At 45.3% G+C, this 12,504-nt stretch overlaps 3 protein-coding genes across 4 annotated transcripts; 1 reads left to right on the top strand and 2 right to left on the bottom strand.

Annotated features, from left to right (window-relative positions):
* The first annotated feature begins 153 nt into the window (after window positions 1-153).
* Window positions 154-1,271, top strand: LOC131265476 (zinc finger protein 706-like). 2 transcript variants are annotated; one of them, XM_058267744.1, is made up of 2 exons: window positions 154-212; window positions 290-1,271. In XM_058267744.1, the coding sequence occupies exon 2, from the start codon at window positions 292-294 to the stop codon at window positions 523-525; it is 234 nt and encodes a 77-aa protein (XP_058123727.1). In that variant the 5' UTR covers window positions 154-212; window positions 290-291; the 3' UTR covers window positions 526-1,271. The 2 variants fall into 2 exon arrangements, with proteins under 2 accessions (XP_058123727.1, XP_058123728.1); XM_058267745.1 differs by having other exon boundaries at window positions 155-204.
* Window positions 893-1,793, bottom strand: LOC131265475 (zinc finger protein 706-like). Its single transcript, XM_058267743.1, has 2 exons — window positions 1,678-1,793; window positions 893-1,459 (listed from the first exon to the last, which is right to left on the bottom strand). The coding sequence occupies exon 2, from the start codon at window positions 1,456-1,458 to the stop codon at window positions 1,225-1,227; it is 234 nt and encodes a 77-aa protein (XP_058123726.1). The 5' UTR covers window position 1,459; window positions 1,678-1,793; the 3' UTR covers window positions 893-1,224.
* A 1,292-nt stretch (window positions 1,794-3,085) lies between these two features.
* Window positions 3,086-8,431, bottom strand: LOC131265472 (uncharacterized). Its single transcript, XM_058267739.1, has 6 exons — window positions 7,913-8,431; window positions 6,309-6,615; window positions 5,813-5,940; window positions 4,823-4,879; window positions 4,636-4,742; window positions 3,086-4,565 (listed from the first exon to the last, which is right to left on the bottom strand). Exons 1-6 carry the CDS (start codon window positions 8,429-8,431, stop codon window positions 3,086-3,088), a joined length of 2,598 nt encoding a protein of 865 aa, XP_058123722.1.
* Window positions 8,432-12,504: the final 4,073 nt, after the last annotated feature.

Raw genomic sequence — 12,504 nt, 5'->3', positions numbered from 1 at the left:
AAATGATTCTCAAAATTTAATCGGACCTCAAACGAATCAAACTGATCCGAATCTGTCACATGCGATCCCATCCTTTAGAATTCGTCAAGGGGTCAACTAATCGAGTCTTCCGAATCCTGACCCTGCCAACACTAGTACAGTCGAATACTGGTTCGATACAAGTATTTACCAAAATTTTGGTCAGCAGTTTGGTTTCTTGAAAAGGTAAGAAAGTAAGTAAAGACAGTATGCTGAAGCAGTATTTCTCCTCTGTATCGAAGACTCACCTGTTTTTTTCAATTATCATTAGGAATGGCTCGCGGTCATCAGAAGATCCAGTCACAGCAAAAAGCGCAGGAAAAGGCAGCGAAGCTAAAGAAACAACAGGGCCATGGACTGAGTGATCAAATGAAAGCAGCTCAGAAAGCGCTCGTGTTTTCTTGTGCCGTGTGCAAGTCCCAAATGCCGGACCCGAAAACGTACAAGCAGCACTTTGAAAACAAGCACCCGAAGAACGATCTTCCTGCCGATTTGAAGGACGTTTAACCGGAGGACGGATGGTACTAACATCTCCGGAACCACAAGCGATCAATCAGAGAGGTTCGATTCCGTGAATTGCTTCGACGATATTTTTCCAGTTTCTGTGTACTTCTTTTCCGTTCCGGTGCATTCCATTTGGTTGAGATATTACTTTCCATCGTCTGCAACATCTATTTAGCGTTTTCTATTCGTCCCAAGTAATGTAAATAGTTGCTGGAAAGGGGACCGACGGCGTTCCCGTATCTCTAACTACAATGTTTGCGCTCAAATCGACCTGACCAAGTTGAGTATTAAATGAGAATAAATTAAAATACACTTGAAGCTCTGGCTGTTACTTTTTCTCATACTCTCTACGTATTGCAAAATAGAAATGTTTCAAAAAATGTCAACGGCTTTATTAGTTTACATTATCGTAAGATTTTCAAAGAGCGGTTTCTCAGAATAAACTCGGTAGCATGCCTGTATACCTAGGAAATGAACGCGCAGTTCGTAAAAACCTACCCAGCAGTTGGCTGTGTGCAGTAATTCTCTACTTATTTTCGTTTTACAAAGTATTCTGATTGAAGAGACAAACAATGCTTATGTGCGGTCGAATAGGACTGGAGGGAAAGTAAGCAATTTGACCAAGGAGCCGACATCACCCGGCACGCTTCAGGAGTACGGAGGGGCGGCGACTTAGTCCTTGGTGGTAGCAGTCTGGCGCATTCAGACATCTTTCAATTCAGCAGGCATATCGTTTTTGGGATGTTTGTTTTCAAAATGTTGTTTGTACGTTTTCGGGTCTGGCATCTGCGATTTGCACACTGCACAGGAAAATACGAGCGCCTTTTGTGCAGCCTTCATTTGGTCGCTCAGTCCGTGCCCCTGCTGTTTCTTCATTTTGGCTGCTTTTTCTTGGGCCTTCTGCTGGGATTGAATTTTTTGGTGTCCGCGCGCCATGCTGAAATGAACGGAGCGGGGGTTAGTGAAAGCTATACCACAATGCCGGAGTAAGTGGTGGGAGGCACTGTTTCGAGAACATCATCGATGCATGGCACGAATGCATCACAGTGTTACAAGCTAAATCCCCGTGCCATGTTTTCATCGACTCTGAGTCGTCATGGACACATTTTTCACCAGCAACTTGCACCTCAAACTTGTTGCAAGGAAAATACTTACTTTGCTATTAGAGAGAATGTATAAGAAGTTGGTTCCGGGGAAATAAATGGAATATGTACAAAGACGTGCTTGGCAGGCAAAATTTTTCTCTACACTAAACCAGCTAGAGGTGCAACTTCGAAACTGGAATGGATGGTTCAATCCGATCCCAATTTTAGAAAGAATTGCTCCTCATGCTGTTTGTATGAGGATTTATCGTTTATGAGAAATCTGAATCGGGATCGTCCGAACAGCTATAGAACAGTACTGTTACAACAACAACAACTGTTATTAACAACAATCTAGAATTTCAAGCCGGAAGATGTTCTGCCTCAGATTGAGTTCTTAAACGCCAAAGGTTTGCTTCCTTTTGGCGTGATATGTACGAACATTGGTAGCTCGATTGGGTCGGATTAATTTGATCGAAGTCCGTCTTGAGGCTGAATGTGAGGATTTGCTCCTTTCTCGTATCGGAGTTTAAGGATTCGATCCTTTCAGGAGCTCTATTCCCCCCACTAATCCCAGCAGACAAACTGCCAATTCTTGGGCTCACATTATTATCGATAAGTCATTGTTTGTGAGCCACAAAACTGGCTACTGTGAGCTATAAAAACAAAATTGTGAGACAATTGAATTACGCGTTTCCATCGGTTTTTCCGAAATCCAAATTGAACGTTAAAACAACCGCGTGGTGTTTCTCGGTGAAATGGTCAGAAAATGATTTTTTTTAAATATAAAAATAGTGCTTGCATTAACTATACAAAACTATAACCAGTTACTCCAATGCCACCAAGCACTATAACTTATATGAGCGATGTCAGGGATACACGTTTACTGTATTGTACGTTTCACATGGTAAAATTAAAAGATGTTTTGCGGATTTTGGGTATGTTAAATTAGTATTAAGTTTTTCATCATACAGCTCTTTTCATGAACTTTGTGTTCATTATTATTCTTCTTCCTCCGTGTCCAAGTACTCACCACCGAGAAAGTGCCAAGGTGCTCGTGGAAGTCCCTCTAATCCGAGGCTGTTCCGGATTTTAATGAAGTGATCACAGGTTACTAATTTCGCCATAATCATTACGAATATGTGATATTTTGTTGCATCAGTAAAATGATTTCCTAAGACATAATGTTCTCGTATACCCAGTACCCAGTTCTGGCTTTTCGTTGGTAAATATTTATTAAATATCATACGCACCAGTGGCACGCTTCATATAACAGATAAAAAAATATGTAACTTACAATGTTAAATAAGGTATCGTATCATAAGCGTTCATCGTTAGATGTTTTCTTGTTTTCATCCGGGAAGTGGGAGACATACGCATGAATGAAACACCCATTCCATTTCGTTCTGCCATAACATTGTTCTTCTACAACACACTCTACTAATCTATCAGTTATTAACGGTTGGCGGTGCACATTTGGCTCAAACGACAAAACTTTGATTATTATCACAAAACTCGTAAATATTGTCCACAAACTCGACCGACTCGTTGGCCGGCGGGTTTGACTTGCGTTTCGCGAGGCTACTGCGTGACGACGCTCCCTTTGGAGGCGCATGGGTGAAGCTTGTGTCAGCGCTAAGCCCTGCGCCATCGACCGATCCCGTCCGGAAGTGCGTCGTCATGCCGTAGCGCTGTTCTGGCTGCTGCTGCTGCTGCTGATGTTCCTTTGGCTGACCCTTGACGGGTCGCCGGAAGCACTGGCCAGCTTCCTGTGCCTCGAGCAGCGCCCGCAAATTGTCAATCAGAGGTGATTTCTCCTCTATTTCCATCTTCGTTTCCAGCAGCTGCTGCTCGATGTCGATGATCTCCTGAGCGCACCGGTCGATCGACTGCTGCAGACGCTCTACATGAAAGTCCAGCCCGATGTGCGAACGATAGATTTGATTTTCGGCGTGGAATTTGGCACTCTTCAGCTTCAATCGCCGCAGTAGCTCCTCCTCTTGCTCCACCAAATGCTGCATCTCGGCCATCTTGGTCGCGATCTCCTGCCGGATCAGATCGAACCGGAACGACGTCCGGTTGAAGGTGCCCTTGCGCAGATCGAACTGCTGGAAGTCCTGCTCGAAGTCGTCGACCGGTGGCGTAAGGTCCTCAGCCCCATTCTCAGTTTCACCCTCGTCGCCACCGACTGCCTTTGGCTGAAGGCAGGAGCTTCTCTTCGTCTGCTCGCCACTGTTGGCTAGCTCCACCAGTTCCTCCTGCTCGTGCTCGGAAATCCTACGACCGCTCGTGGAAGCCACACCATCGTCCTCCGACAGGGCGTACTCTACGAGCTCTCGGCGCCTATTCTGGTGATGGCAACGAAGTGAGTCGTAGCGACGCTTGGACCGGTGATACTTCTGCTGTCGCTTGGATTCGCCGGATTCGAACTCCTCGGGATCCTCAGTGTCCGCATCCTTCGTGTACCGATCGATCTCCACCATCGAACCAAAGTTTGGCCGCTTCGGAAGCGTGTCGCGCCGACTCAGGACGTTGTTAGTGAAGATGCCACTGTCACTGTCGGACGTGTGGTCGATCACCAGCAGCAGCTCGTCCTCGTTGCCCTTCTGTCCGTCCGCCAGCTGGTCGGACGATTCGAACAGGACGTTACGCAACACGCGTCCTCGTTCCTTCTCCTTGTCGCCCCCAGCGGACGTTACCTTACGGGCGGAAAACAACAGCTTGCCAGGGAACGTACTACGGCGTCCCTTTTCTTTCGGGTCATCTTTTGCACCGTTTCCTGCTCCTCCTGCTGCTGCCGTCGCAGCCGACACTAGCGGCTCACCGTCCACGGACAGATCGGACAGGTGGCTACCGGTGGCCGCATCGTGCAGGAAGTTCTCCATGATCAGATGTTTGCCGCAGTTTTTCCGCACGTACTTGCGGAACTTTTCTTGCTGGCGTTTTTCGGTCGATTTTTGGCTGCCAAAAAAAAAAAAAAGTACAAAATGAATCCTTTTCCACCCGGTATGTCCCGGTGAAGCATTCGTACCTGATCAGCGAAAGGTGATTTTGGATGGCCTCTCCCTGCTTCAGCACCTTGCGCATCATGCGATTGATGAGTCCAATTTTTTCTTTCTGCTTTTTCGATTTGATTTCCTAAATGTGGCGTTTCGAAATGTAAAAAAATAAAATTTAGTTTGGTACTCATTGATTAAACCCCTGACAGATTAACTTACCTTTCCGGAGGTGCCTTTCTCCAGGTTAGTTTTATTGATTTTCAAGCGGAACTGCACCTGAAGAGGAAACAAAAATGCGTTGATAAACATTGACTCGCTAGTTTAAAAATTAAGATCTGGTTTGGAGAGATTCAACCTTTACGCGAAAAAAAGTTTCTCGTAGTTCAAAACCGGAGTATTTTTACAAATAAGTTACCTAACATCTCTTCTACGACAAAAACATGCACATAGCCGATATGTCAAAAAATACGTAACATCATAACTGCAATTCTCAAAATGGATGAGCGATTTCAAAAAAATAAGTTACATTTTGTTTGATATTATTACAATGAAAGTTTCATCGTTGTAACATCAGAAGTTATAGATTCAAAATGAATATGTTTGAAAAGTTTGAGTGCTTTTCCTTTATATTTATACTGGTGCATTCTACCCCACATAAACCGGTGCATATCACTCCCGGATGAAATGTTTTAGGTTTTGTCTCCAGAGCAGAATTAAACGTTAATGAATTCAAGAATTTTCAGTATTCTTTAAATAACATATTGAAGTTTTGTTAAATTTTAATGTGGAGCCGTGAAAATCCCATTGCAGGTGGGGTCTTATAAAATAGCATTATTCAGCTGTTTCGGATTTTAGATTTCGCATGCTGGTACATTTTACCCTACTTACTTTAAGCTGTAATAATTTTCGAGTCAATCGGATGATTTTCAATTCTTGGAAGCTTAAGCCATTCTTGAAAGGATAAGTCAATGGAGTTCGAAAGGACACACTTTGACTTTCTACCTTTCCTCAAGCCATCGCAAGGATGCTATTACAACGCAAGCTCGAAGGTTCGTACCGCAGAGTTCTTTTCCCAGCGCTTCAAGTTGGCGTCAGCCAATATGTCCGCAGTAGTGAGTCAGTCAAACAGGTACGAAGAAAATCGTCGAGGATTGGGTAAAGGGTGAGGGGTGCATCATTACATGGTAGCCGAACCCCCGGCAAACCTACCTCGTTACGTGCGTCGCCCCACGCGTTCCAGATGGAAAGGATTCGTGTGTCGCCGGCCAGCACTTGCTCGACCTCACGCCATCGTTCTATTATCACGTAATCGTTCACGTCACGCGACACTGCGACATCTGCGGGTGTTCGGTGGGCAGATCGGGTATGGTGGTCGGTGGCAGCGACACGGAATTTGTTTTTCCAGATAAACATGGCATCGAGCGGAGGAAAAATGAAACGACCGAAAGAATGAGGGGAAAAAAGGGAAGAAAAATTGAGGTAATTAAAATTCTAATGAATCATGTTTGCTTTTACATCGATGAGGAAGGCGAAGTTCGGCTTCGGTTCGGGGCACTCGGGAAGGACATTGGAAGGACACGCGAACGGAAGCGAAATAAAATGGCGACACGGGGTGGTTCCACGGGGACCGAAGGAAAAAAAAACTGGCCAGCCGTGATTGTTGCCAGCCGATAAAAGCATCGCCCGCATTCCCACTGAAGCCTACCTTCCGAGCCGTAGTTTCCGTTCAGGATTTCGTCGTCGATCAGGGCGTGGATAATGTTGCTGCACGTGGTTGTCCCGTTGATGCCGGACACGAACCGGGCCTCACCCCGGATCCAAATGGGTATTTCGATGTCGGCGGCCGGCGGAAGGTTGGCGTCCGGCCCGGTCGACGGTGTTTCCGGTGTCGGTTCGGGCGAACCCTCGTACGCGTCGTCCGTATCATCCGTCGTGACGTTGTCGTCCGATTCGAGACTTTCGGCGTACTGCTTCGTGCTATGCGCATGCTGATGGCATGGAATAGAGTTTAGCTGTAATGGTGGAATGAACAAAAAAAAAGAAGATACATTTAAACACCACTTTTTTACACCATAAACCGAGGAAATCATGGTGGAATATTCTAAACTATTTTGCCTTGAGCGAATTTCTTTTTTGTTCAAAAGACTTCAATCTTAAAAGCGACGAACTTCGTTGCATAAGAAATACGGTTTTTGAATCCACGTTTCCAACACAATGGTTCCCCCGGCAAAAAGGCAAAACAGTAAAATTTGGGTCTAGGGTAATGCTGCCAGGTCGATTAATGGGCGCGCGCAAAGCGAATCAGCATGTCACGATGAGGACATCATTAACACCTTGCTCCATTTTGCTTGTTATTTTTTTCGGTTTCATTGTATTTCCCCCTTTCGATTAATGAAAGCGAAACGGGCACTTGCCGATGAAGTCGACAGTGGAGCAATGAAGCCGATGATGACACGTTTGGAATAGTTAGGCATAGTATTTTCCTGTTTGTCTGTTTGTTTGCCGCGTATCGATCGGTAAAGAAACTTTTCTACTTCTCTGTGCGTGATAGTGTGCACTAAACATAGTTTGAAACGTAGTACTGAAGAAAAATCTGCCAAACGCGATTTTCGCTTTCTATGAGTTTCGGTTTTCCCAAACGTCTTGTGCCTTCTGCGCAGTTTCCATTGGGTCCGTAATCAAACGTTTACGGCATATTCATGGCAACCCGTTAGCATGTGTAGGAAAGTGATATTTTTTTCTTTTGTGAGAGCAAGTGATTTATTACGATTATGGAATGAAATAGTCGGACAAGTTTTTAACGCAAGAAAACACGAATCAACCGAGAAAGCATAGCTTTTGCCACTCCTGAGTTGTTTCGTTTATATTTTCTAGATTTTCCCAACACAATTTCTGCTAGTTCTTGGGGGAGGGAAAGTATTCTGCAGGACGAGACAGGTGCCTCGTTCGCATTTGTTTTGTGAAATCCATTGCCAATGGATACCGACCGATGGGAAACTAGGGTCCGGAAACTGAGGATGGCAAGCGGCACGGAATGGTTGCAAGAGTGTACGCTATGTTCAACCAAAAGTTTGCCTCGATATTGGCCAGTATTGATCAAACCAGGAGCCACTTCGAGCTGTTTAATTTGTTCGCCATCGTGCTTGTCGATTTACCCTTTGTGCTTGGGTGACGTTATTTTTCATCGTGTTGTATTCACAATTCAAGGTAGAAGACGTAACGATTTTGTTTCGCAGGAACATGGTGCTTGATTTTCGGTGGTTGTTGGATTATTTTGAGAAAAGGTGCCTTAGCGGCGCCCGGACTCACCAGCTCCCGTTTGACGGTGCCCCGACCGGTGCCACAAATCCTGCCGGACAGTCCCTGTGATGAGCCGTGCGCCAACCAGCTTGCCGGCAGTGACTGGAGCTCCTTGCCCGAGTCACGGAAACTTCCTGCCCGGGACGTGCAGGAGGAGGCCGCCACCATCGAAGAAGGTTGTTGTAGGACGCCGTTGGACGCGGTGCTAGTGCCGGCTGCGCTCGGGTGTTGGTGGGCAGCCTTTAGGGTGTCTTCAGGCGCGGCGTCTTCGAGGGAGCTGGTGGCAAAGCCGACGCCACCGTCGTCGCTCGTTCGCAGGCGTCCATGTTGCTGCTGGTTCTCACGGTGACGGTGATGGTGGTGATGGTGGTGATGGTGATGGTGGTGATTTCGTGGAGGCAGAATCGGACTGAAGCTGCTCAGCTCCTCGGCCGAGGTGCGTCGGGCGGCGGCGCCAGAGGCTGCTCCGGTGGTGTCGGCTGCAGAGTCCGACGCGTCGTGAATCAGGGTCGAGTTTTGGGGCGCCATTATAGGAACCTTTTGCTTCTATCGATTGAGTCTTTACTGCATGAAAAAGTAAAAAGAAAAATATATTTTATATTAAGAGCCATTTTTTCGGGTTTAATTCAAACGGTTTCATTTATGAATATAATAGTTTTGCGGTGATATAATATCTTAGTTTTGTACTGCGGATAACAGATTCATTCGATCTTTATTTTCCTCCATTTGGCACTCGCATGCAACGAGCTTTATATGGAAATGTGAGCGTTAATTTATGGTTCGCCCTGATAAACGCCCCTAATTGCTTTCACCCAAAACGTCGCGGGCCGATCAAGATGATGGCAGGGCGCGTATGATTTGCATCGCATTCGAGCGCTATGTGTTGTTTTGATTGGCCGCCAGGCTCGCCGATGGGTGGGCGAAAGTTGGCTGCGTTTCCCTGATTTTGGCGATCGGATTTTGATGATGAGCGGAAGGCCGAGCTTTTCTTTTGCCTTTCCCTGGCAACGCGCGAGGCGGGGTGGGCGTTGGCGCTGTAACGCCTCGGTTCGGTGGTTCATCATCGTTTTACGTTTTTTTACTTTTGCTTTTTGTTTCTGCCTTCGTTTCATGCGTTTTGTTTTACTAATTTGTTTGATAAATGAATCCACGAAATAAAACGTGAACTAAATTTCTTCGGTCTTATCGGTGGAAAAAGATTTCCCATTTCCCCTATTAATGACGTCGCTGGCCGATTTCGATCAGGCTAATCGGTAGGCTGCTTCATGTGCCTCTTTTCTTCTTCCACGATCAGGTGAAGATTTGTTTTGAAAAATTGTGGAGTTTCCAAATCAAGTGTGTGTGTCTGCTGCATTGTTGTGTTTTTATAATTAATTTAAAAAGAAAACCGTTCATAGAGCTTTCGAAGTGGGGTTTAAGGGATAGTATAGTTTTCCCGTCTGCATACGAGCTTCATGTGAGTTGTATTTGCATAACGCTCTGATCCATGACGGTGTCGAAGGGGCATGTAGGGGTTTTTAACCCGTACCTCATGTGTGACCAGCTTGGATTGTTTGATCCAACAGCTACCTCTCCGGAACCGCGGAAGTAATAAAACATAGCTGGCAAACTAACAAAGAACAAAATGGTTCTAACAATGTATGCATGTAACCATTGTACCATAGTACCGCTGGTTTGGATGATGTTGCTAAAGCAAGTTTAACTCTTCTTTGTCGAGATTGCACTTGAGGCGCGCTAAAAGTGGGCAATCGAAACAAAGCATAGAAAAGTGTTAAATATTTTACATTTTGCAATAAAAACAGGAATCATCCAAAAAATAATGAATCGTGTAGTTAAAGTTTATCTTTTTACGAAAAGGTAACTTAATACTTGTATAAGTTGGGTCAAATCAGCAGCTGATAATATTGCCACCAACACAAACTAGCTGTCAGTTAGAGTTAACTGATTTGTGTTTCACCCACTGATAAATTAGGTGCATTATTACCCACATAAACGAGGATCGCATTCTTTATTAAAAATCGCTTTAGTGCAAAATACTGAAGACAGATTTGGAACTTTTTTCCTTCTTCGGACATCTTTTATCGCTTGAGACTATCTATAATTATAAATTGTTTTTGCATTGTTAACATTTTGGATTGTTACTTGTTATAATCTAATTCACGCACAGTACATTTTTTGTACTAAAAATACCTCCATGAAAAAACCCGATATTTTTAGCAGCGTTTTTAAATGGGAATCGAAGAACTAACACAATTTATTCAATGATTTTATCCTCAATCTTCTTGATAAACACAAACATTTAGAATATGTCTGACAGTACATATTCTTGCTTTGCTTGTAATCTTATCATTAATTTGTGTCTATGGAAAAAGATGGAAAAACTACTAATAAAATAGGCTACATTTCTCCACTTCTAAACTAAATCCAATGCCCTTCTCAATCGCCTTTTGCTAACAGATGCTTTTACTCCGGTTAGCTCCGGTTAATCGAAATCATCCCAAAATCCATCTACTAGCTAGTAACTTCCGCTGACACAGAAACCCATTAGTCAAACAATTGCTGGGCAAACAGAGGCCGCCCCGTGCACGATGATCGGTTCGACGAGAGGAAAGAAAAAGCGCGATGAGATGGAGAAAAAATTTCTTCTCGCACTTCCGTTTTCGGTGTTCGTCAGTTGATTGCTTTCCATTTGTGTGCACTTGGCAAGCAATCCGCGGCCCGACGCCGGCAATGAATGCTTAGTCCCATTTGAGTGGAGACGGGTGAAAACGGAGGAGAGGACGGAGGAAAGCTCTGTAGTGCCGTTAATTTTGTTTTGCTCCAGCCAGCGGCCGGTTGACGGCGGGAAAAAGGTGAAAATGTGGAAAACATATCGCACAATAAATGGGCCTGCTGCATGTAGCCAAAATATATATTCGTTACAAAAAGGAGGTCCAATTTCCTGCCCACCTTGCTGGGAGTTAGTGCACTAAAATTGGAAAAGCAAAACAAAAATAAGGAAAAATCAGAACCCACTTCCGCAGGATGCACCTTTGTCTAAAGTGCTTGCGTTTCTTTCAAAGTGGAAAGGGACCTCTAATGGGTTGATGGTTGATTCGACCTGTCGAACTGGATGACGGCGCAGCGAATCGGAATGAAAGTTGAGTCAAACTGCATTTACCCTTCGGCCGAGGGTTGGTGGGCGATTGTGATGAAAACTCCATACCGTACACCTTGCCACAACGATGTTGATCATGGCAGAGAGGCGCGAAAACAGAAAACCACGAATTGGATTCAATTGAAGCTGGGAGCAAACGGAAAATAAAACAACAACAATCATATGTTCCGCTCTGGTTGATCACGTTGGTTCACATTGGGCTGCAGTTTGTGACGGACCGCACACACGTACTCACTTGATCTCTCACGTCCATGCGGTGTAGCTTAAGTGATAGTTTGCTTCTCCCCCGAGTCCCTGCTATCACCATGATCATTTTCTTTGCCGGGGGAAGCTATTAGAAGGGGTGCCAATAAATAAAAAAAAACGCTACTGAATCGTAAGTATCTGTCAGGCTATTTTTTCCCAGAGGCGAGATGGTCCGGACGGCCCAGATGTTGCTTCCCAGTTGTTGCCACACGTGCGTTCGATGGAAGCGGTGCGAGAAAATAAACAGATCGATGAGAAGATGCGTCGTTAGCCAGGTGCCGATGCCAATGCATGTCGCTCCAAATAAATCACCGTTTTAAGAGTGGAAAACCAGTAAATTATCCCCGAGATGTGGAAGCTGCAGTCACTGGAGATGGCCCACAGAAGCGAGAGGATCCTCACGAAGGTCGTTGGATTGTTGATGATTGCATTTGACACGGCAAGATGAGTGAAACTGTTGAATCACATACATGTAGATCGTATAATTAAGACCCAAGCCCTCTCCGAGCCCACGTTTTCCCTTTGCTCTACGCTCGCCACTTAACACGCGTTCGAAGCTCGGGAAATCGATCGGGGCGTTTGGGTAGCGTTTTGACACCGCCAAACTTCGCCCGTAACGCGAATTCAATTTCGCTCGCTTGAACGACTTTTTCTATAGCGCCGATTCTGCCTACGGCCAATTGGATCGAATGTTGTGTAAGTGAGCGTTTGCAAGGAAATCGATTCGTCAGAGCCCTATGCGTAAGGGTTGATGAAGATGCTGCCGCTGGTTTGGCAGATTGATGAGATCATTTACCCTGGCCGGCCAGTGGGGAGTGGAGCTAAGTGGGATGCTATTCTAATTTCGGAATCTCGGTTACAGCAAATAGGTATCATCTAAAAAGGAGTGAACAAAGCAGGGGGTGGAGATTTGAATTTAAACAAGTGTGGCCAACACGTGGTGTTGCACGGTAGCGTTGAATCGCGCTGAAATGAATATTATTACCCCAGTTTCACAAAACACAAACGGTCAGATGCGTCAGGAGCAGGCGGTTTTGTGAGCACCGAACGAAAGACTTGTGCGCCCCAATAGGAAACGAACCCAGCTTTTTCTTTCCGGGGAAATAATATAATCTGGTCCAATACATCGCCGAAGGCGTTCCTGAGTGGTGTGTAAAGCGTAAAATTTTCTCTCCGATCCCCGAACAACACGGGCGTT

The sequence above is a fragment of the Anopheles coustani genome, chromosome 2 (assembly GCF_943734705.1).
Source record: "Anopheles coustani chromosome 2, idAnoCousDA_361_x.2, whole genome shotgun sequence".
NCBI classification, from domain to species: domain Eukaryota; kingdom Metazoa; phylum Arthropoda; class Insecta; order Diptera; family Culicidae; genus Anopheles; species Anopheles coustani.
This window is presented reverse-complemented; position numbering and strand designations above follow the sequence as displayed.